General features: G+C 30.7%; 3 protein-coding genes and 2 pseudogenes across 4 annotated transcripts; 1 reads left to right on the forward strand and 4 right to left on the reverse strand.

The window, feature by feature from the left end:
• Positions 1-1,576: 1,576 nt before the first annotated feature.
• LOC125586188 lies at positions 1,577-3,998 on the reverse strand. Its single transcript, XM_048756020.1, has 10 exons — positions 3,852-3,998; positions 3,565-3,742; positions 3,304-3,400; positions 3,085-3,209; positions 2,886-2,970; positions 2,668-2,797; positions 2,376-2,578; positions 2,151-2,274; positions 1,859-2,074; positions 1,577-1,741 (listed from the first exon to the last, which is right to left on the reverse strand). Exons 1-10 carry the CDS (start codon positions 3,996-3,998, stop codon positions 1,577-1,579), a joined length of 1,470 nt encoding a protein of 489 aa, XP_048611977.1.
• Positions 3,999-9,265: 5,267 nt separating this feature from the next.
• LOC106364735 lies at positions 9,266-12,334 on the forward strand (annotated as a pseudogene).
• Positions 12,335-14,800: 2,466 nt separating this feature from the next.
• On the reverse strand, positions 14,801-16,775 carry LOC106364736 (LOB domain-containing protein 13-like). Of its 2 annotated transcripts, none has more exons than XM_013804253.3 (3): positions 16,645-16,775; positions 16,266-16,548; positions 14,801-15,511 (listed from the first exon to the last, which is right to left on the reverse strand). In XM_013804253.3, the coding sequence occupies exons 1-3, from the start codon at positions 16,656-16,658 to the stop codon at positions 15,008-15,010; spliced, it is 801 nt and encodes a 266-aa protein (XP_013659707.1). In that variant the 5' UTR covers positions 16,659-16,775; the 3' UTR covers positions 14,801-15,007. The 2 variants fall into 2 exon arrangements, with proteins under 2 accessions (XP_013659707.1, XP_013659709.1); XM_013804255.3 differs by having other exon boundaries at positions 16,266-16,545; positions 16,645-16,768.
• A 1,388-nt stretch (positions 16,776-18,163) lies between these two features.
• LOC125575229 lies at positions 18,164-18,880 on the reverse strand (annotated as a pseudogene).
• An 800-nt stretch (positions 18,881-19,680) lies between these two features.
• Positions 19,681-20,397, reverse strand: LOC106363304 (structure-specific endonuclease subunit SLX1-like). The gene is made up of 4 exons (XM_048756021.1): positions 20,393-20,397; positions 20,172-20,310; positions 19,877-20,010; positions 19,681-19,789 (listed from the first exon to the last, which is right to left on the reverse strand). Exons 1-4 carry the CDS (start codon positions 20,395-20,397, stop codon positions 19,681-19,683), a joined length of 387 nt encoding a protein of 128 aa, XP_048611978.1.
• Positions 20,398-25,145: the final 4,748 nt, after the last annotated feature.

A 25,145-nucleotide genomic window follows, 5' to 3' on the forward strand; every position in this document is an offset into this window, starting at 1 on the left:
CTTGATTTACATTAGGTGAAACAGCATCAGTGTGAATGTATCCAACACCATGAAATAGTCTCTTAAAAACTGTAGACACAGGAACATCCAGAGTTCGGATTGATTTTTGGTTCTGAGATCTTTTGACTTGAACTAAATTCCCACTGTTCTGTTTTCGTCTAGTTATCCTCTCTGTTTGTTGTGTCGAATCCCCTCTTTGTATAGGGGGAAAACCTTGTTTCCTCTTCATTAAATCTGCAAAGATGTTCGTTGGGTCAAAATATTAATATGTAAACCATAAAACTAAGTCTGGTTGTGGTGTGTGTCAAATAATATACTTGATTAGGTTTCTCAGTCTCGAGAACAGTCTCTGCTAGTTCCAGTGATGATCAAACACGATTTTACAGGAAATGAAATTAAAATTCGAGAATAAGAAAAGTTATGTGGAGTGCACCTGCGTTATTTTGTTTGCAAAGGCCTCAAAATTTATTAGTTCCTAAAATCTAGTAATATTGTGCTATTACTTTCAATTATTTAGTTCCTATAATCTTAGATAAGTGATATGGAGTGATATTGTATTATTTTACTTGCTCAACTATTTTTTTTATTCATTAAATTTTCATGATATGTAAACAAACATATTGATTTCCTCAAGACTGGGTTCTATAATTTAATTGTTTCCGTATATTGTTTAGAATATTTTTTAACTTGACAAATATGGCATTTCTAATATCATATTACCCGATTAAATTAAACATATATTTTAATGTGTATTAATTCATATATTGTATTTTTTTTTGGTTCCGAAGATCATATTGACAATGTACTGTGGCTTGCTGACTGGAATAAACAGGAAACTTCTAAGGGCAAATCTCCAAAATAGCACCTTTCTAAGTTTATATCACAAAAATAGCACTCAAAAAATAAAATGACCAAAATAGCACATTTCTAAGTTTATCCTTTGAAAATTTTAATTTTTTTATTTTTCAAAATTTGAAATCTTATCCCCAAAACCTCATTTCTCAACTCTAAACCCTAAACCCTAAACTCTAAACCCTAAACCCTAAACCTAAACCCTAAACTCTAAACCCTAAACCCTAAACCCTAAACTCTAAACACTAAACCCTAAACTCTAAACCCTAAACCCTAAACTCTATACCCTAAACCCTAAACTCTATACCCTAAACCCTAAATCCTAAACCCCACCCTTTAACTCTAAACCCTAAATTTGTGACTTTTGATAAAACATTAAGTGCTATTTTTGTGACTTTTGACCTTGAGTGCTAGTTTGGGAACAAAAACTTGATTTAGTGCTATTTTTGTCTTTTTCTCAACTTCTAATGTACGTGCAGTCCAAGTAAGTTTGTTTATACTACATTGTGTAATAGATAATTAAGTGGTTTGGTTAGATTAATATTAGGTTTTGCCATTGAAATGCCTCTGTTTTAGATTCTTGATAAATAAATGAACAGACATTATAAAAACCCACAATTATTAAGTAAAACTCAGAAAACAAAGTGTGTTTTATCAAACAACAGACATTATTAGAATACTAAACCATTAATTAAAAGAAAAGCCAAAAAGCAAGATAAAAATACTAAACATTCAGCTCGTCATCTTTAATCTTCTCCATCTTCACCACCTTGGTGCAAAGTTTTTTGGAAGTTGAAGTCTGGTCAACTTGATCTTTTTCCTTACGCTTTGAAAATGGGGTTGAAGAACCTTCTGATGAATTTGCTTCACTTTTTTCTGTTAAAGAAACCTTATCACAAGACAAAAACACATTGAAAATAATAGTAAAAATCAGAACAATGATTAAACAAATAAAGGTCTTTCTATAATACACGATATAAGATTTTCATATGTATTTTAAATATACCTCTCCACCGGACATTATTGATGAAGCAGAGCTAACATGAGTAATAGGCTCAGAGTTGGACTCGATTTGGAGAATATTATCACCAGACCATACTTGTGAAACCAGAAAGATGTCTGATCCATTTTTAACATTTTCAGAGCCAAGAGTAAGACCAAAACAAATAGATTTTCCAACCAAATCTGTTATAGCTTGAGGCAAAATATCTGGATCTTCAATCTGTATTTTTAAATATATAAGGTATAAATTGACTAAGTATATAAAATATATTTGTGATGATATAAATTAGTATAACCTCTTCATAGGAACCATCCCAAATATCTTTAGCATCGCAGCCCACAACGACTTTAGCAACAGAATCAAGAAGCATCAGTTTGAAAGTACTTGTGTCATCCTTGACAATCAGATGCAATTTGAATCTGTTTCAAAACCAAACAAAGTAATCACCAATTTGAACCGTAAATGTATATAAAAAATATTAAAAAAATAAAAGTCTCGTTAAATGATAGCAAAAACTAACTGTGGGGTTACGGTGGGTGTATTAACACGACATGATGTGCACCAGAATAATGGTTTCTCATTTGTAGGCAAATTACCACCTTCCTTTGATTTGATTCGAAGGCAACGTTTGTTACACCTGTTCCGGCTAACATGAACAAAAATAAACCAGCTCCAATCCGTATCAATAGATTCGATTGAGCAAATTATTTTGCAATCCTCATCCTAAGGGTACAAACATAGTAATAGTTTTAGAACTGATAAATTGTTGACGTTGGTAAATATAATGTTAATTAGAATTTTAGAAAAGAAACCTGAGTTGCCATGATGATTTCAGAGATAGATTTAATACCCACATCATTCCAATCATCAATTTGATCCTTGATCGGACGCTTATCATTCTTTGTATCAGTTAGAGCAAGAGCAAACTCATCATTTGGCATACTGAAAAATGTAAATAAATCCGTTTTTTAGATGTGCAGACAAATTTTACGTAACTGATAACGAATACTATTTCACACAGAAATCTTACTTGTTTTTTAAAGCCAGACATTCAGGTAAGTCAGGATCGAAACAAATCAGGGATGAATCAAAAGCATTGGTTATCTGCACATCTCCTACACAAAATAAGCATGGGACATTTAGTAAATATTATAACAGTATATGAAATGGATAAATATAAATATACAAAAGATAAAAGGATAAATTATTTATATCTATATTTCTAATACCTCTGTAAAACCCAATTTTAGCAAAGCGGATCATGCACACCATATTAGGATTATTTGTTTGTTGGAGATGCTCTTCAAGTTGTTCTGCATATTTACCCCACAAACAACATGCAATGTTTTGACCCCTGAAATAATAAGGTTTTGAAAAAAAATTAAACTGAAAGTATATATAATATAGAGCGTAATAAAAGTACCACAATAATATCTTGATTCACTTACTTGATGTCCATTAAGCGAAATTCAATTTTTTTCTTATCATTCCCAGCAACTTGGACAGTTTGGATGTTACGAAGACTGGATACTTGACCAACTACATCTGTCAAATAATTAATTGCTTAATATTAGTACAATATACATATATTATGAAAAACAAAATCTCATTGACTGACTAACCGATCAGGAAGTGAGTATTAAGAGTTCAATTTCCAATCTTGTCAAAAGAAGGAAAATTCAGGAACTCATCATCACACTCAAAAGTACTTTGGTCTATAGAGGTGTCTTCGATGATAGACATTTTGTAAGTATGGTCTGTGGGACGGTACTGTCCTCTTGCGTGAGACACTGTAAATGTGTCTATGAGTCGCCGTTCACCAAGCCGTATTTTACTCTCTGGTTTTTTTATGAGAGTCTTCCTGGCCGAGCAGTGTATCTTAACACCCTGAAACAAAATAGATCATAAAACTTAGTACATAGACATAGTTATTTAAATCATAAAGTACATAAACATAAACTAAAACAGAACATAAAACGTATAAAAATAATCTTACAGTTTCATCTGTGAATATCATCTCAAGGGTATCTCCTCCATAATTGGTTTTCTGCCTCCAGGAGTGAAGCAACTTAACTTGGACTCGCCAGCCCTGTTTGTAGGGCTTGACGTCTTTTAGTAACGAAAATGCTTGGATCATAGACATAGCTCAAACTGTTTTAGTTTAGGTGATGGTTGAGGTTAAGTGTAGTGCGTAATATATATATAGATCGCTAGGTTTGTTAGGGTATTTAGGGAGAATATATTGTGACTTTATTCGCAAGGAAGAAAATTAATTGTAGAAAATTTAAAATCGGTTGTTATAGTTACCTATATTGTAGATATTGATATATTCATTGTAAATCTGGTATCAAGTATATTAGATCGATGATATTGTTTAGGTTGTTATGGAAAATAAAAAAAAAATTACGTGATTCTGTTTCGAAAATATAGGAAACAAATTGAGAAGGTCAGGGCAACAATAAATATGTAAGCTTGATCTCCAAGCTTTAAAATAAATGCTTAGAATATCCTATATGTTAGTACACTCACGAAAATTATATATTCTTTGAAAGTAGATATTGCTTTGATTAGTTATAACAGAATAGGAATTAATCTTTATTTAATTTGAATTGTTAACAGAATAGATGTAGATATCTATTGTTGCAACTGAATGTAGATATTCTAAATTTCTTATAGACGTTAACAACGGACCAAATTCATCTTCTCCAAATGCATCAATGTCTTCAGTAAATTATTAACATAGTTTCAGAGCTTACAATCCAATAATCTTTAGTAAATGGTAAGACAACTAAATGAACGTAATTGTATCAAGCGACCATTATTTTAATATTGTCTTCTGCTTTCATTGATTTGAAAAACATAAATGGACGTTAACAATGGACCCACTTCATCTTCTCCACACTAATCAATGTGTTCAGTAAATTATTAACATATGTTCAGAGCTTACGATCAAATAATCTTTAGTAAATATTGTCTGCAAATACAACACTACAAAAACACAATGATTAAACAAATAATCTGGAAAGACGTCTGTTCATGTCAAACTTTACATGAAAACCAAAAACTCTCGTGAGTTATAGAGAGTTATATCTAAGTGCATAGAGATTTATAGATTTATATGTCTCTAGAAAATATTTTTTAATAATGTCTTTTATTTAATATAAAGATTACTAATGATTGAAATAATGTGATCAACTCTAGTAGATAGTTCATTTTTTTTAAAATCACACATGAATGAGAAGTCATGACTTCTGTTTTAATATATAAGATAGGTCTAATGTGAGCAACTTTTCTAATTACGGGACCCCTACAGCTTATCAATATATTCTCACTACGTCATATTATTTGTATTGTTCAATGGTGTCCATAAAATTGTATTAGTATGTGCTTATTAGACAAAAGAATAAACATTTTGTGTGAGAGAGACGACGGAACTTATTCGACCACAAATACTCTGCGGGTGCAACTGGATTATCAATTTAATTAATATTTGGAATAAAATGATACAAAATGGCTTATTCCATTAATTCAAAAAAAAAGTATTTATTTTGAATGGAATAAAATGGTCATTTTAACAATTCCATAAATAAACAAATTATAAAAAGAATTATTCCATAGAAAAAATGATAAAGAATTAATAGAATTGGTCTATTCTATTTCTTCTCTACATTATATTAATTTTCATTCATCAATCCATAAATATGTAAACCAGTTACAACATGCATGTTTTACGCAGAATTTAAGATTTTTAATATAATATATGCCTCAAAAGCATTTTTCGCTGTTATTGAAGTCTATGACACTTTTTAATATTTTTAATGTATTAATAAAATTGTACTTGTTCAAAATTGTGGCATCTGAGTTGATGATTTGTACTACTATCATCGTCGTGTTATTACTTTAAAATTTTAATTTAAAGGTTGAGAATGTGTGACTTGCAGATGAAAAAATAGAATTTGAGGTTACATATTATTTTGTACTAGATACTTTATTATTTTTCTTATCCTTTTTCATTTTCTTCTGGTGAAATTAAAATATCAAATTTTAGATTTATTGAAAATTTAGATGCGTTTCATTCAGAAAAAAGGTAGGTGAGCAAACTACTATTACACTCACTTTGAAGAATTTGTTAAAAGATGAAAAAAAACTCAGGTTTAAAATTGAGTTTTTTAAGATTATCGTCCATAAAAATGTGATACTTGCAAATTGAATTGGTTTAAGATTTTAACATAATAGTAACACGATACGTAACCAATTATTTAATTGTATGTACTTGTAGACAAGCTACGACAATAATTTTTTTTCTTTTTTAAAAAAGAGAATGAGAGAGGTAGATTAATTAAAATCACCGTCCGCTATATGTTAATCGAGGATCTTTTAAAAAATTAGAATCTTAATTTTGTATCAATTAAAAAAAATCATCTTATGTGGCACTTCTAAATGTATTTTAAATCATATTTCTAAAAATTCTATAGCACATAATATAAACCATAATTTAATATAACGTTGTCACATAGTTTGGAACAAGACTTAGGTTCACCCCTATGCTGAACCTTTAAATTCACCTCATTTTTTATTACCAATCAAAATACCACCTAAATTAATAATAAAATAGATTAATTTTATTTAAAAAAATATCAAATAATTGAAAAAAAATAATAATTGAAAAAAATAATAACGTCAATTTTAAAGATGCTAAAGCCACTAACTAAACCTAAACTTTAAATCTATACTCTAAACCCTAAACCCTAAACCCAAACCATAAACCCTAAACTCAAACCCTATATCCTAAACCCAAATCTTAAACCGTAAACTCTAAACCCAAACTCTATATCCTAAACCCAAATCATAGACTATAAACTCAAACCTTATATCCAAACCTAATCCCTACGCCCTAAACTCAAATCGTAAACTCTGAACCCAAATCCTATATCCTAAAGGTTTGGGTTAATGTTGATGTTGTTTCTTTAGGGTTTAAGATTTGGGTTTAGAGTCTAGGTTTGGGTTTAGGATATAGGGTTTGAGTTAAAGGTCTAGGGTTTGGGTTTAGAGTTTACGGTTTGGGTTTAGGGTTTAGGATTTGGATTTAAGATATAGCGTTTGGGTTTAGAATTTAGGGTTTAGGGTTTAGAATTTAGGGTTTATGATTTAGAATTTAGAGTTTAGTTAGTGGCGTTAGAATGAGTGTCATTATTTTTTTTCAATTATTTTAGATTTTTTTTTTAAATAATATATTTTATTATTAATTTATGTGGCATTTTGATTGGTAATAAGAGGAGAGGTGAATTTAAAGATTCACCGTAGGCGTGAACCTAAGTTTTGTTATTTCCATAATATAGTGTTATCTATTCTTTCTTTAAATGAAACCTACGGAATTACATAATCTGATTAAAATATATATGGCAATTAATGATTTTAAATAATAAAGATTTGATAACAATATGTATACTTTTATCATTTTTGTTTATTTCTTTATTATTAAAACAAATAACACAATTACATTAATCAAATAAAAAATCTAGATATTTTTGTATAAGTTGTGTTTTGAATTTTTCGAAAAGAGTATAAATTACTAAAACTGTTAAAAGTCTCACATGAACTTTTGTGATCAAAGTTTGAATTTTTTTTCTATATTAAGATATAATGATTATAAGACCATATGAATAAATAAATTTATTTTAATAGGTTTTTATGTTAATATATATATATATATATATATATATATATATATATATATTTCATATCATTTAAATTAAAATATACATCATAACAAAATACATACTTATATTTTGATATTTGCATTAAACATATATTGAAAAGTTAATATCTTAATTTTGAAATATTCATTGTTTTTATTAAATGATTATAAATTATTGAAACTACTAAACATCCCCATTTAAAAAAAAATCATTGGTGTAAAATTTTGCTACACAAATATGCAAATAATCATAAAATCATATAAGTAGAAACCTCATTTAATAAATATTCATATTAAAAGTATACTATATATCTATGTTAATATTATTTAAATTTAATTATATATCATATACGATAGATAAGATTGATTGTTTTGATTTATTTACCCTAAAATAATTGCGAATAAACAAAAATGATCGTTTGATTTATATGCACACACTAATTTATTACATAATAGTAACTGATTACTTAGTTATTTAGTATATATACTTATTATTTTATTATTTCATAATATGCAGACAACATAAAATAAGTAATAAATATAAAATATTTATTGTGCAAAAGGTGCAGATCTTAACCTAAGTTTGTATCTCTTTAATAATTTTAAATCTTAAACATTGTGTAAATCTTAGACCAAAACAAACAAACGAAATGAGAATAAACTCCAAAATCAATATTTATATCGAGCAATAACCAAAATGAAAAACAGACACAAAAAAAAATTGAAGATACATATGATTGACACATGAACGTAAACTCCTCACGACCATAATTAACTTTTAAATTTCTAAATCATGATATAAAACTATGCTGACATAGTTTCATTGTAACCAAATAGTAGACCTGAAATTCTTCGGCCTAAACGTTAAAAACGTTATTATGCGATAAATAATTTTTTGACCTAAAACATTTTTAAAAAATGGGATCAACTCATCTGTATATAAATTATTTAATTAATAAAAAGTGAAAAAAAAATTAAAGGCCAAAATATTAATTCGATCAAAAATATAAATTTATTTTTTCATACAATATTTTTTAAATAATTTTTATATAAATTTTCTATACGCAAGGCGCAGGTGTTATGCTATCCTAGTTCATTATCGTTTGATAAACACATGAACGTGAACCACACATCAATATATAACAACCAATAAAAGCTTTTAAATTAGACAATGACATGATAAATCAGTGTATGCGAATCTAAAGGATGAAACTAAATCCCAAACACACAGAATGTAAACCCTGTTTTTAGTGTTAACGTTTTGCAATAAGTCAATAATTTTTGATGTATAAAGAGAGATAAATTTCATTTAAGGGATTCCAAAAAGGTTAACAAACCCTACAATCATTTTAGTATAGATGTTTGATGTTCGTTCATCACAAAGAAAAACATCACAAATCTGTAACTAAAAAATAATGAAATATTAACTAATTCAAAATAATAACAAACGTAACTTTATTTCCTATTTCAATTATATAGAAAGCAAAATTTAACCGAAAAGATTTAGTAAAGATATATACTAACTTCCATAACTTCTACCATGTAAGATTTCAGAATAATTTGGGCAATACTGTATATATTAACCACACTAGAAGCTCAAATCTATAATATTATAATAACTTAGCTAGGTAACACTATATATATATATTAAATTCTACTATGTACAATTTCAGAATAATTGGGCAACACCATATATTAACCACACGTGTTCAATTGAATTCCTATACTATAGTAACTTACATCCCTTATTGTGATTTCGTTTAACAGATTTATACCATTACCATTAATGTATATCATTTTATTGACCAACAAAAGAAATTTTCAACTAGGAAATTCTCAGCTTAAGTTAAGAAATGGCCTATGTTAAAATGAAAGAGTTATAAATTATATTACATTAATAGGATAAAAATTCTCTTAAAATAATATAAAGGCTTAAGTTTATTATATATATATATATATATAAGTTTCCAACACAAAAATTTTGAACGTTGAAAAAATTATATATATTACAAATTTTAAACAATTCAGTTAATATATTCTTAAAGATAGTAGAAATAAATTATTCGCGACTCCAAAATTATAGTCCTAATAAAAAAATTAAATTAAACAATGCACATTGCACACAAAGATAATCATAAATTTGTACTTAACCTAAAAATAGATAAAGTGTACTAAAATATAATTTATTTAAATTATATAAAATATATAAATCATCTAAAAAAAATTTCAAAAAAAAATGTTTCTCGATCAAAAAACAATTCCGCGCTTTTAAAGCGCATGTCAAAATCTAGCATATTTTAAAACTAAGATATGTTTAATGTTCAAAATATTCAACCATGTGCAAATGACTTGGAGATCGAAAAATATCTCATTATTTTGATTTTGTTGTCATGGTCGATGGTTAACTCCACGTAACAAGTTGCAAATAATACTATACGTAGTAACAATATCTAATGTACTTTAATTACAAAGTTGGTCAACTGTAGTGTGAAACTAGAGATAAGATATGAACCAGATTTCATATATACAAAAAATCATATATACGGTCTTTAACATTACTACTTACATGGACCATTGTAGTATATATTATATAAACATTACATGAACATTTTTTATTGAAAGTATTAATTGTTTTGTCATGTACTTGATAATATATGTATTTCCATTTTAAATTTTCACTCGACCAATAAATTTCTTTTACTTTTTTAAACCATATAGTTTCAGTTCTTCTGTTTTGACTATACTAGTTACATCTGTAATTAGACTCCAATATTCAGATCTCATGTTTCCTTTCTATCTAATTTTTTTTTTTTTTTTTGAAACACTTCCTTTATATCTATTTATTTTTCAGTTTCTAGAAAACAAACTTAACTCATTAGACCAAAAAAAAAAACAAACTTAACTCCTCTCTCACAATAAAAAAAACGAAAAACAAAGTTACAAAATAAGAGAACAAACACGCACATGTGCAAAAGTGCAACTCAGTCCAACAGAAAAGTCAAAGGTCATGCATTCCCTTATAAATAAGTAAGCACATACATTTCAAATTCAAAAAAGTAAAAACAACAAATCAAATCACGTATTTCACAATGTGTACGTCTAAAACCATAGTTCTTGCTCTCTTCGTTGCAACACTCATGGCGTCTTGCAACGCGGCCACAATAGCCACACCACAGCCACCGTTCCCGGCAATTCTAATCTTCGGGGACTCAACCGCAGACACAGGCAATAACAACTACCATTCACAGGCTGTCTTCAAGGCTAAGCATCTCCCTTACGGCGTTGATCTCCCCGGTCATGAAGCTAACGGAAGGTTCTCTAATGGAAAGCTGATCTCTGATGTTATAGCCTCCAAACTTCACATCAAAGAGTTTGTTCGTTTCTACAACCTAACATCTCCGACCAAGACATTGTTACTGGAGTCTGTTTCGCATCTGCTGGTGCGGGTTATGATGATCGTACCTCGCTCTCGAGCAAGGCGATCCCGGTCTCAAAACAACCAAGCATGTTCAAGGATTACATTGCTCGTCTCAAAGGTATCGTAGGAGACAAGAAAGCGATGGAAATAATTAATAATGCTTTAGTGGTCATAAGCGCAGGATCTAACGATTTCATCTGGAACTTTTATGATATTCCCACTAGGCGTCTTGAGTATCCTGATATCTATGGTTACCAAGAGTTTGTTCTCAAGAGGCTTGACGGTTTTGTAAGGGTAATGTTTTCTATGTGTCATTAATATATATTCAAACTATTTTCTATATTTATCACGTTGATTTTCTCAATTTTTTTCCTCTTATTTTGTGCAGGAACTTTATAGTTTAGGTAGCCGGAATATAGTTGTCGGAGGGTTGCCGCCAATGGGATGTTTACCGGTCCAAATGACCACGAAAATGAGAAATGTTATGAGATTTTGTGTGGAACAAGAGAACACGGACTCAGTTTTGTACAATCAAAAACTTGTGAAGAAACTGCCTGAGATTGAAGCGTCTCTACCAGGAAGCAAGTTCCTTTACGCCAACGTATATGACCCTGTGATGGATATGATCCAAAACCCTAGCAAATATGGTATGTATCACTTCTTCCTTGTCTCGCAAGTCATTAAAATATTCTCTTATTAAGTTAAATGCAATTCATTTCATGGTTGTAAAAATGAAAACAGGGTTCAAGGTGACGAAAAAAGGATGTTGTGGGACAGGGTACTTAGAAACGGGCTTCATGTGTAATGTCATTTCAAAGACATGTCCGAACCATTCGGATCACTTGTTTTGGGACTCAATTCATCCCTCGGAAGCTGCTTACAAATACCTAGGAAACTTTGTTGATGCTCAGATTCGAGGGTGGCTTAAGACGTAAGTCACTACAATTTTCAAAATGTATTTTAGTCTTGGATATGACCAAGGCACACATATGCCCCTATGGAGATATATGTATCGAATGGAATGGGTGCTGTATTTCGAACTATGATTGGAGTTTCTTATATATAATTGATACCCTCGTAAATAAATACCATATCGTAAAAAATATTCTCACGTTGCTTTTTTGCATAGGTTACAAAGATTTTAATACGTAATCATGAAGTGAGTAGGTTGACTTTCTAAATCACCGGATTACTTGGATCGTATTGGCTCGACTACGGGGTCATATCACATTTATACTATTATTTACAAAATAATTTTTTTGAACTTTCACGTTAAAAGTTAGAGCGATAAAAGTCAATGATATCTTTAATGAATTTTTACATATAATTTATTTTATAGTGAAAAACGAATTTTATATTAACTATTTTAGATTTATATGTTATGTTAGATCATTTATAAAAAATAGATTTTTAAAATCAGATAATTCTTATATGTATTGTGTTGTTATCTATAAATAATATTTTCTATTATAAAAGTTAAAATTAAAATCATTTATAATTAAATATTAATCAAACAAAAACATTTGTATAAAGATATTTTCTAATGTGTGAGTTTTTAAAAATTTAAACACAATAATAAGCATATATATATAGAGATAATTGATGAAAAACATTGTCATATGATGTTTGATTTAAAATTTTCAGAGATACAAATAATAACTTATCAAGCTGATTTTTGACTTAATAAAACATAAAAGTAATAAATATTCGTAAAAAAATTATGCCCACATATGCGGTCAAAACATGTAGTTTTTATAAAATAATATGAGGTTTTATATGGGAAATCGACAAATCACTTGTTAACTGAATTAAGCTAAAAATTCATGACACTCAACATGCTATCCAAGTCCAACCTCCCGTATAGATATGTTACCAAATAGAAAAAGAAATTGAAGAGCTATTTTCTAATTACATGAAGAGTTCTCAATTAATTATGAGTGAACAGTTTTGTAAAGGATTATCTGGTGCACAAAAAAAGAAGTAAAGGATTAATCTATGATGAATAGTTCATCTAAGAACAGATTAACCCATGACCACTAATTTTATCTACACTACATATATGATAAACATCTTTACTACTCCCACTGTTCATCTTTCAAAAAATGGAACAGTGTTTGATATTAGTGTTGGTATATCTGTAGGATAACATTTTAACAATTTGAAACGGGGGAGAGAATTATTCAAAGCTATTGTGTGTGTTGCTAGGCAAAACATGAGCTATATAAGCCTTTAGGTAATGCCCGGGATTAAGAAGACATTAATGTAACTATTACTACACTCTCTGTTTTATTTTAATAATTTAGATTTGGACACATAGATTAAAAAACATTTAATTTAGTATATTTACTAAATAAAAATATCATCGTTGTCAAAAAAAAAAAAAAAAAAAAAAAAAAAAAATATCATTACCAATACATATAATCATATTTCAACCAATAACAAAATAAATTAGAATATAAAATTAATAAATTTTACATTGAAATTTTTTAAAAAAAATTATTTTAAAACGAAAATTTAACTCTAAAAACGAAAATTTAACTGTACAGACGAAAGATTGTGGGCTATGCGTAATCAAACATAAGTTTGTGGGGCTCTGCGTAATCAAACATCAGATAGTAGTAGTACTATAGTACTAGTAGTTTATGTAACTGCGTCATGTGATGCCTCTGGAACTCTGTTAGAGATATAAATAGATTCTCCTACGGTTGTCATTAATTTAATTGATCAATTAATTCCCTTAACTAATAGACTGAACCACATTAAAAATTTGTTGATTAATTAAAAAATTTGAATCAGTACCTGGGAAAGCTCGTTGCTTAATTTATATATTAGTCAACGCCTTCATTTACTGTTAATCTAACAAAATAGTAGTATACGTGATTTAATAAGCTCATAACTTATGTGCTCGAGTCTCAGATAAATTAATACTTCAATTTACCAAGACTTTATCTCTGGTTCTTTGTTCCCTGTAAATTTTGTCGTGGTTGATGTGGATTTATATTAATTTAAATGATGTAGATCTATTATTTGTTCTCTTCTCGATCTATGTTTTGAAACTAGTTAAGCATGGTATAAAAAAAAGGAATCCACGAAGCAAACCTTACATCTAACGCGAAAGCAAATGTCACCTCCTACCAAAAATGTAATCTAATAGACAACTTTATAATTTTATTTTTAATACAAAAATTCATATTTGATTGTATCATTTTGAACCGTTCTGTGAAAATTCACATATAAACGATTTTTTTTACCATGTTAAAAATCTCTTATAAAATTCATATCAACTAATTTGCATAGTTGTTGACAAATCGATTCTACTGTAATTCAAAATTCAAAATTTTTAGTTTTAAAAAAATTAATAAACATTAAATTAGACAACTTGACCAAGGTTTAATAAATAACTATTAAATCTATTTGAAATTTTAAGTCACATGTATAAATATGTTTAAAATTTAATAAAGTCATACATAATGTAGTTACCGTGTGCATGAGGGTTGAATTTTTCTCGTGGATGAATATTGTTTATGAAAAGACTATTATAATAACATCAGTAATTGAGCTCCGTATGCCACCCTTGGATTCCATACAACCTAACAGTAAGAAATGTGAAGTTATACATCAAAATGCATATCTATTTCATTGTAAGTTTTTACAGATGAACTTAGAGTACAAAGTCTTGTACGTGTCTTGCTTGCATCACACTCATTTATGGTAACGTTTCAAAGAATTTGCAAATTGATGTATAGATTATATATCTAACGGCGCAAAATCAGGCTATGAGTAATTTGTAGAAAACAAAACCGTGAGATATTGACAGAAACAAAATGACTGAGCAAAACGAAATAAGTAAGATATTATTTAATCGTCTGATAAGTTATAAATTACGGGCCATCAAAGCAAAAGTGAATGTACGTAATGCAACTTTTAATCTACATGAAATAAAAGCAAAACAAAAACTCACGCCGTATTCTCAACATGGATCAACATTCGAACTTTTACCTTAAAAGGACCGGGGTAAGTAAGAACATAATTCTGATTAATCGAAGTAATGAACATTGTTGTCACTGGACAGAGAATTACTGCATCCAGCGGCCGAAGACGGAGGGGAATTATACATAGAATTGGCAGCAGATGAATTAGAAGACGAAGAAGACGATACCATCATCGACGGAGAGGGCAAAGAAACCGGTGGAGCCGCCTGAGACGACAACAACCTTGGTGGTCGTGGCGGATGAGGCGGTGGCAGTGGTGGTGGGAGCAGAATGGCCGCAGCTAGAGCAGCATGATCGGACACTGATGTGGTTGTAGTATCGTTGAAGTTGTTGTTGTTGTTTTGAAGGGAAGTGATTGTGGCGGCCTCTCGGTATTTGTGGCGAAGGATGTCTGTACGGACAGCCGTGAGTTCGGACTGGAGAGATTGGATGTGGTGTTGAAGAGCGGAGATTGCTCCCATGCAACCGTAGATTGGATCTCTCAGTCTTAAGTTTGCTTCGTAGACTAAACTGTTTGCGGCGTCCCCTCTCTGACTTTCACCCACTTCCTGCAACATTTTAGTCAATATATTTTATAGCCACATTCACAATATAACCAGTAAATTTTATTTTTACGCAAAACGGCAATTTTTTGTGTGTTAGATGTTTATTTCATTAGTTAGTATATACATAACACAATAGTTAGCTTCCTACACTACAAATGTTTGACTTGCTATATTTACAAATTGCAACGGTTGCAACCACCTATTGATATTAGAAAACCAAATGCTCACTAGATTCGGTAGAGAGGAACTTTACTAATAATAAATTTCGTTTAACTATTCAAAATGCCAAGTTGATTCAAAAAATTAGAGTTTGTTAGTGAAGTTGCGATAATATTCTAAGGAAAAATACAAAATATGTAATTGATACTGGTTTATACTTTATACTAATGTTGTTGCTACCATAATCCAGTTTTAACATGTAGTGATATGCATGCATGAGTTGTAGGAAAAAGAGATGCTAACAAATACCTAATTCTCATTTTATCTAAATATGTTAATATAATGATAGAGTTTCTACTTCAGTTAATTAGATAAACCACCTGGGGATTAAGAAAATTATCTGAATGGTAAATATTATTTCGATGCAATAGATTTGAAAAGTCAAACAATAAAATGGTAGATCCCTTCAACTATATCCCCAGTAATCATCTATAATACGTTTTTGTTTAACTGATATGAATCCAAAGAATAATCGTAGTAAGAAAATATTAAGAAGATATTAAATCATTAGTGTAGACGTATACGGTAGGTAAAGTACCAGAAGCATCTTGGAGACGTTACTGGCACCGAAGACTTTATGAACGGCGGCGAACTTGTGGGGTTCGTGAGGCGAGAAGTAGGGCGAGAAAGGGCACTCCTCCGCGCAACGACGACGGAGTAGCTTACAAGCGGCGCACGGAGTCACGGTGTTCAACGTTGTCCCCGGAGGCACCGCCACGTGTCTCCTGATTCCCATCACGGCATGATCCATCGTCTTTTCGAAGGTTGGATCTTTCTTTACCTTCTTCACGATCTTGTAGTAATCTCCAAATCCTTCCCTGCTGTTTACAATCAATTCAAGATCATCAATAGATTAATAACTTTACCAAGATATATAAAAATTAAAAAGCGATATGATACATGGTGATTAAATTTACCTGTCTCTGGACATGCAACCATGCTAATTATGAGTGTGTTCTTGAGAGCGTCAATGGAGGAGGAGGAGGAGAAACGAAGAAGAAGAGGAGAAATGGAGGAAATAGACCTTCTTAATAAAAGAAGTCATTAGGGTGAATTTAATGGTCATTCTTTAACTAATTCAAATTTATTGTAATAAAAAAAAACACTATAGAATTATAGACTTATATCATCTCGGTGATTAAAAAACTCTTATTAGTGTCTTACTCTTGTACGATAAGATATTGATTATCAAATTCTGAGTATGCTCGAGATTTGCAAGAGGTTATTATTATTTACCTAAAATATGTATAAGGAATGAACACATACTTCCGAAGACCATAAATCATTACAGTAAATTAATTTTTGGGTTTAGAATTTACTAAATATGTTCACTAAGTTTTTTTTCAAATCTGACCATAAGATATTAAACACATTTCAATTCCAATAAGATCGACCCAACCATCAATACAATTCATAAATATTAAAGTTTGTGGTTTGTTAATAATAACTTGAAAGAAAGTTGGTTTGCATCGATCGTTGTACACGGGGTGCAACTCAATATTGAGCCGTACTGATTCGATTAGATTCAAACCAACCGAACATAACGGGTATTTCCACCCGTACTCTATTTTCACCTAAAATAAAATTAAAAAAATGGGTATATTCTTTAAATAGAATAGTTATTTTATTTTTATTCATCACTCTATTTTTCATTATAAAATAGAATATCATTAAAGTATAAATAAATTCTATTATAAAATTATTCTATTTTGAAAAAAGTAAACTATTGGAGATGGTCTAAGTCAGCTAACGCTTATACGTGCTCATCTGGAGCGTGGGTTACACTCTAGAAACTAGATCCGGCAAAACCAGCCATCATTTTGGACTTCTTCATTGGATAGAACCATTTAAGCCAATGATTAACTTTTAACCCACTCGTTAGGGTACGGATCGGGTTTTTTGGATATCAAATTTTTGGATTTAAATTAAACTTTGTTTGTATATTATAAATAGATCTGTAGGAATCTAAAAATATATAAATAACTTATGTGTTTAGAAATATCATTAAATAATCTATAAAAAAAAGTAAAAATTAACACTATCATGCGGATCAAACTCTAGTTTTGTGTGTTATAATAGGAGAAACCAAACTTTTTCATACATACTTTCTCTGGTCAAAGGTCTTCACGTGTTATTTGCTACTTTATGTGCAAAATGTCAAATTGTAGAAAGAAAATCTACTACATAAGGGTTACAAAAGAAGAAAGAGTTGCTGAATGTATATTGAGCATGTGGCTGCACGTGCATGATGTTTCCGCTTAATCAAGAACTCAAATTAAATGCATTAACCAGTTCATAATTTTACACGTTGACCGTAACTACAAAACTTTTGTTCGTGTGTTTCGTTTTTTCTAGTCTCCCCACGTCTTAACATGCATGGCTGCACACAAATCTAAGTCAATATCGAGAACATGTGGGCACGCACGCACACCAGATCTCATCAATTTCACACTCTTGAAAATTACAACAAAGTTTATTTCGTTTTACACACAACTCGTGTATTATTATTACTTTACAACTCTATGAAATTAGGAGACTTTGTCAAATCTATAAACTCGGAAACTCTCGGCCTCTTCATAGACGATCCAGCTCTGCATGTCGGTGATGGAGTCATCAGATCTATCACTTCAACTTCGGTGCTCGATGTGACAAAGTTGCTTCTTCTCCAACAGTCTTTCTCCATAGTACTACACTGTGATACTTTATCTTCAACAATCTTTTCTAACCAAACCCAGTGAAGCTTGCTAACCTGTCATTAAATACAATCTCCGGTTCTTTCTCCACAGCTTCAAAGGATCCTACAGTGCTATATGGCACTTCATCTTCATCACTATCATCTAATAAACCAAAACCAGTGAAGTTTGCTAATCTGTCATCAAGTACAGTTTCAGGTCCTTTCGCTTTCTTAAGATGTGGGTCATCCAAGTAGGTTGAAATTGGATTCCCAGGCTGGTTTTGGTTGCTACTATCACCAACATCCTCTTTTTCATTACTACCCGGACTCTCACCATCTTCTTCTTGAGAATTGTCGTCTTCTTTTGTGAAACACGGAAGATCATCCATAGGACAAACATGGACTTCCATATGTGGAGGCAAACTAGGAGAAATACCGCCAAGGTGTGTTGGGTTCCTTCTAGATGGAGGAAACCCATTGAGTTAGGTTGGTGATAACCAAACTTGGAAGTTGGGCCATTGGTATTAGTCCATGAGATTAGTATTGGGCTTTGGAGGTTCTTAGGGTTAGTGAGACACATATATATAGTCTCTTGGCCTAATTTTTTATGCAGAGACTTACAAGAATCAAAAAATGGACAAAAGAGAGAAAATAGGGAATGAGGCAGAATTTCGTCTGGGTTTGTCAAGGTAGATTTGGAGGGTCAAACGGATCCTGATCGGGCTGATATATTGTGGGAAGCTTCTTCAGTCAGTGAGTTAAAGGTTCACCGAAGGGATTTAGATTTCAACGGTTGGATCTTCTGTTGTCTGGGTTTTAGTGAAGCTGGTCGTCACAGTTCTTCAGCAGTGCTGTCTTGAGTGTTTGGTAAATCCGACGGTAAGATCTTCTCTGATTGAGCTGAAATTTGTCAGAGGTGTTGTTGACTGGTTTATCTTGGATTTGTACGGTGGGATTAGTCTCTGGTTGCCGGAATCCTTGTGAGCTGAGGTCGTTTGGTTTCTGCTGGTTTTGAAGCTTTGTGTTGCTCTCTTGTTGTTGTTGTTCTTGTGTTGGAGATAACTCTTTGTAGCTTGAGTCTCTGTTCTGTTCAGGTTGTTGAACAGTGAGGACGTGGTTGTACTCACATACATTTATATAGTGGATTGTTGAGTGGACTACGGTCCCGTGGTTTTTCCTTCTCACATCGAGGAGGTTTTCCACGTAAAAAGTGCTTGTCTCATTTAGTTATTGCTTATATTATATCATGCTATCGTCGAAGTATTTTTCTCTCAGATTCTCACAAAGTCAGGGGAAACACGATTGCTACATTCCGCTGCGCCTCGTGTCCGCTTTCCCCAACAAAGTGTGCATACTTTGATGAGAAATAGTTGACTGTCAGGTTTAAACTGGTCACAGAAGAAAGATATACAAGTTATGATCGGTAAGAAGAATGTGAAGTACATAAGAAACAGCAATGAAGCCTTTTTCATTACCTATTCCAAATAGGAAGAGAGAGTATAGTGTAAGCAAGCTTGGTGTTGCTAGCAAGTCCAGAGATGGATTTGAAAGAGGCAGCAGCTTCTCTCACTGCAAGTGATTCTCTCGGATACTGCCAAGCCCACTCAAACTGTAAAGAGGTTCCCAACACATTAAAGAAAACATTTTTAAGCTTTACCCATTTCAAAGAGGTAAAAGAAGGAGAGGCCACAACAACTTGAGCTTTAGCCAGGAGGATTATCTAAAGGGTGGAGCTTTGGAGGATAAGATGTTAAGGAAAAGAAAAGGGACCTGAAGGGCAGAGACTTTAGTGGGGAAACCATAGATACAGAGGACCATTTCCCAAGGACGTTTCTTCTTGGTTCTATATGCACCACTTGTGATCTCTCCGTTGTGCTGCCTTATCCTGCGCTTTGGGTTCACCGTGAACCTGCAACACCAGAAACAAATCTCAAGATTACCAAAAGGGAAATGAAACAATCCCATGCACTATATTTGCGAAGTGATTTTGCCGCATGTCTTTTTTACAATCAATTACAGTACACAAAACAAATATGACATGGCTACTGAAATTGATGACATGTCTTATATTTTAATATGACATGGACAATTGCATTTAATGTTAATCTATATTTTTGGTAAACTTTTTAAAATATGGTAATAACTCATATATTACATTTAATGTCAATTTATATTTTTAGAAATTTTTTTAGAATATGGAAATAACTCATAAATCATCATTAAAATAAATATATTCAACTATGGCATTATAAATTTCGAAATAGAATTTAATTATATATTTTTAAATTATACAATTTTATTACTAAAATTTTCAAAAATGTATACATTTTGTTTAGAAAATTATAAAAATTTAATCGTAAAATAATTATTTTCTTACATATCTACAAATTTTGTTAATATTGTTTAATTTTAATTTTTGGTAATTATGCAACTTTTACAAATTTATTTAATATATTTAATTAAAATAAATAGATAGAAAATCTATCTAAGATTATAATTTCAAATATATACATGCATATTCTTAAATATAATTTTTATGTTTAATTAAATCAAACTTATATTAAAATATTGATACGAAAAAGAAAATTAACAATATTAATAAAATTTTATTTTAAAATATAATTTATATTTATCTGTCAATAAATATTTTAAATTTTTTTACTGCACATGGTGCATGAAGACACCTAGTCTCAAAATCAAAATCAAGTTTCCACTTTTTGACGTCTCATAAAGTAGTACCCTTAAAATACTACTAGAATTTCTGTACTCTATATATTTCTAAACCTGTGAAATGTGTATAGTGGAGAAACATAAATTGTTCAAATTTGAAAGCTGTAAATATTATAATTTTTGTAAAATTAACAAATAAATAACAGAAATATTATTTAATTAAAAAAAAACAAGATTTTCAAACAATTAGAACTGTATAAATTTAAACACATAATTTTTGAAATGTCAGTATTACCAAAAAAAATATATATATATATATATATATAATTTAAAGTTATATGTCATTGAGAGTACCTACATAGGATTTAAGACCGCTAATCATACTATAACGCATCATATTTTAATTTCCTATTTTTAAAAAATCAATATTATCAAAAATTGTTTATTTTAAAATAAAATAGTAACAAATGTCAAATAAGGTAAACTTACAAAAATATAAATATTATATATGAATTAACATAATGTTTTATAGTTTTCTCTAAAATTTAAAAATAAAGAAAAAAAATAGTATTGAATTTAAAATAACAAGACTTTCAGACATTGATAATATTTACACATATTAGATTTAACATATACAAACAAAGAGGTCTGAATGTTTGTTATTTAAATGGTATAATTTTATCAGAACTTAAACATGAGAAATATTAAAGCATACATTGAGTACAATTTTATAGAAAAATGTATATACGCCATTTATATATTAATATTTGCAAAATATTTACAAAATAAAACTAATTGTTAATATAAATTTATGTGTAGTGGAAGTTAAAAAAAATTCTATATATGTATCCATTCATAAAGTAATGCATTTTTAATAGTATAGATAAGCAAATACATCAAATTTTATTTTATATTGAATATTTTAAAATTCAGAAAATATAAGATTTAGCATCATTAAAAGATTTTAACCAAGTCGAACTATTTAAACCCAAAATAAAAAAGAAAGTGATGGGTTAAGAGCATCTCCGATGTATTACTCCATTTTCTATTCCAAAATGGAGTAACTCCAAAATAGAGTTAAGTTTTACTCCAATGTATTACTCCATTTTCCACTCCAAAATAGAATATTCCTAATATTTTATATTTTATATTTATTTAAAAATTAGTAATATCACCTTTCATTTATACTATTTGCAAAACAATCTATTTTCAGATTGTAATAATTATACTAAATACAATATTAATCACAATTAATTTTTTATTATAAAAATACTCGACAAGGTTTATAAAGAAAACATTTATTACATTAAAAATTACATTACATAGCTTAAACACAATAATACATCAACTTAAATTATTCATTAGAATTAGTATAATTTTCCCACAAATGATCAATTAATGCATTTCGAAGTAAAAAATGAGCTTCTTTATCTTTGATTTTTCTGAAACGGGAAAGAAACTCTTGGAATCTCGCATTATTATTTCCTACAATTTCAACTTCTGGAAACGGAACTTCTCTTTCAACTTCAATTGGCGCCTCGAGATCACGTTCATCATCGATTATCATGTTATGTAAGATGATACATGTAGTCATAATATCATGGAGTACATTTTTTTTCCAGAAACGAACAGGTCCTTTCACAATAGCGAACCGAGACTGGAGAACTCCAAATGCGCTTTCTACATCTTTCCTACATGCTTCTTGTTGCATAGCAAAATATTTTTTTCTTTCGACCTACTGGCTCTTGAATAGTTTGCACTATAGTGGACCAGTTTAATAACTTTAATGGATCCGGAGGTGATTTATCAGATTATTAAGCAATTATCTTTGTTGTAAGATTTATTTTATGTTATTTCTTTTGTATGGTGCTTATCTTTTATTTTTTATATGTATGATCTGTTATGTTTTATATTATATATATTTTGTTGCATAAAATAGTTCATTAGATGGCTATATATATAATTAAGAAATGTTGACAGTAAATTTTATAATATATATAGTAAAATAATATTAATATACTTATTTATAACAATTTTACTGAAAATGAAAATATTTAAATGTGGAAGACCATTTTATAAATAAAAAAGTTAAACTCTATTTTGGAGTAATGAGTTGGTTTACTCCATATTTGGAGTAATCATGTCTATTACTCCATTTTGGAGTGGGTTTTGGAGTGGGGTTGGAGATGATTTTACTGCAAAATGGAGTTTGAAGTGGGTTTTGGAGTAGAGTTGGAGATGCTCTAAGCAAACTATTTTGGGAAAATTTTATTTGGAAGTCACAAAATATTTGGGAAAAGAAAAAAATGGAAAGGGGCCGAGCCGAACACACGGGTTAGGGGGCCCGTATGAATCCCAATCACTAGTAGATATATTAGAAAAAAGGAAATAGGAAAGACCTACCTATGGCCCAAAACGAGAAGAATAAGACGACTATAAGACCATCGGTATCGGGGGCCCTTAGGCCCGTCCCATAGTTTTAAATGGGTCGATAATAAATGAAAAAGAAATTAAAAGAGAGTGGGACGGGCCTTTAGTAAAGGCTGTTCGGGCTCGTCCTGTAGGCGACGTGGCAGCACGGGAGTGGGCGATGGAATCGGTGTTGTTCGGCTGTTGTTCTCCTCGAGAATTCCGAAATCGAAGTCAAAAAAAAAAAAATCAAAAGCTTGATGGCGATGGCGAAGGCGATGGCGAAGCCTTGATCTCCAAATCCATCTCTTCAAATCGAAAGCCAACCCTGCGTCTTCTCTCTTTCACTGGAGTGGGAGATCTCTTTATCTCCCTTGGCGAGGTCGCAGCTTCCGGCGTCGTTTGATCCCCCGATACTCCTCCAAAGCTCAATCCACATCGGTTCGCTTCCGTTCCAATAAGACGAGAACCAATCCTCTCCAAAACCTTTGAGAATCGTCCCAACAACAAAAAAAAAAACAAGGTTTGCTTTTCAAGTCCGATCTGATTTCAAAATTTTTTTTAGGGTTTTGTCGAAATTCGACGAATAAAATGGTATTTATCCGATGTTGTTTGATAGATTCGATGGCAAAAAAATATAGATTCATTGGTTTGAGAACAATTGTATAGATTCTAGGGTTCGGTAATTTATGATAGTTCGTATAGATTTCAAAAACTTTCTATGGTTCGATTGTATGATTGTTTCGTTGTAGCTTGTGTGATTGTTTCGTTTTGATTGTATGATTGTTTAGTTGGTAAAAAAAACATCCTTGTTCGGTTCAAATTTCTATGTGTATACTAAATCGTCTTCAAACACGAAGGAGACATGGTGTTTCATGTCACTCCTTTTGGTCCTAGATGTTGTGAGATTCAGTATACACATCCTCACATCATTAAGGAAGAAGCTGACGCGGATGATGCTCCTTCTTTCTCATTCGACTACTGTTTTTTGGCTGAGGTCACTGCTTCAAATCTAAAAGAAGACAAACTTGTGAGTCAATTTTCATACGTATAGACCATATTTAGTTAGTCAAATATATGGTTTGATCTGTTCTGTGTTTGCAGTATCTTCCTGTGGAAGCTACGACTTCTACTGCTTTGAACAAACAATGCCAAGAGATAATACTTGTGAACAAATAGGGAAATTCATGGACTGTGAGTTTACGATTTAGCGAATCAGACGGCATGTATTACATCAGAAGAGGCTGGAGAAAGTTCTGTCTTGATAACAGATGCGCCATAGGAGACTTATTTGTGTTCAATGTGGTTGGAGATGGGAAAACTACTCCATTAATGTGTGTATGTCCGGAAAGGAAAGAGTGTTCTGAACTACTGATCAAACACTTGAGCAGAAAGAATGGTGAGTCTTCTCCATTGACTTCCTTGACACGTCTTTAACTTGCTTGTTATTTCTTTTACTACATTGCTTCTGCTTTAACTTGTTTTGTCTTGTTCTGCATGTCGCATTGCTTCTAGCTCACGGGTGATTTATGAGTGATTGTGACCGGAAATAGATATTTTTTTTGCTGTGTTTCCTCTCTATCAAACTTGTTTCCTTTTGTTTCATTAGCTAGTTATCTCTTTCGGTTTGTTTCGTCTCTATCAAAACTTGTTTCCTTTTCTTTC

Source organism: Brassica napus, chromosome C4 (assembly GCF_020379485.1).
Source record: "Brassica napus cultivar Da-Ae chromosome C4, Da-Ae, whole genome shotgun sequence".
NCBI lineage: Eukaryota > Viridiplantae > Streptophyta > Magnoliopsida > Brassicales > Brassicaceae > Brassica > Brassica napus.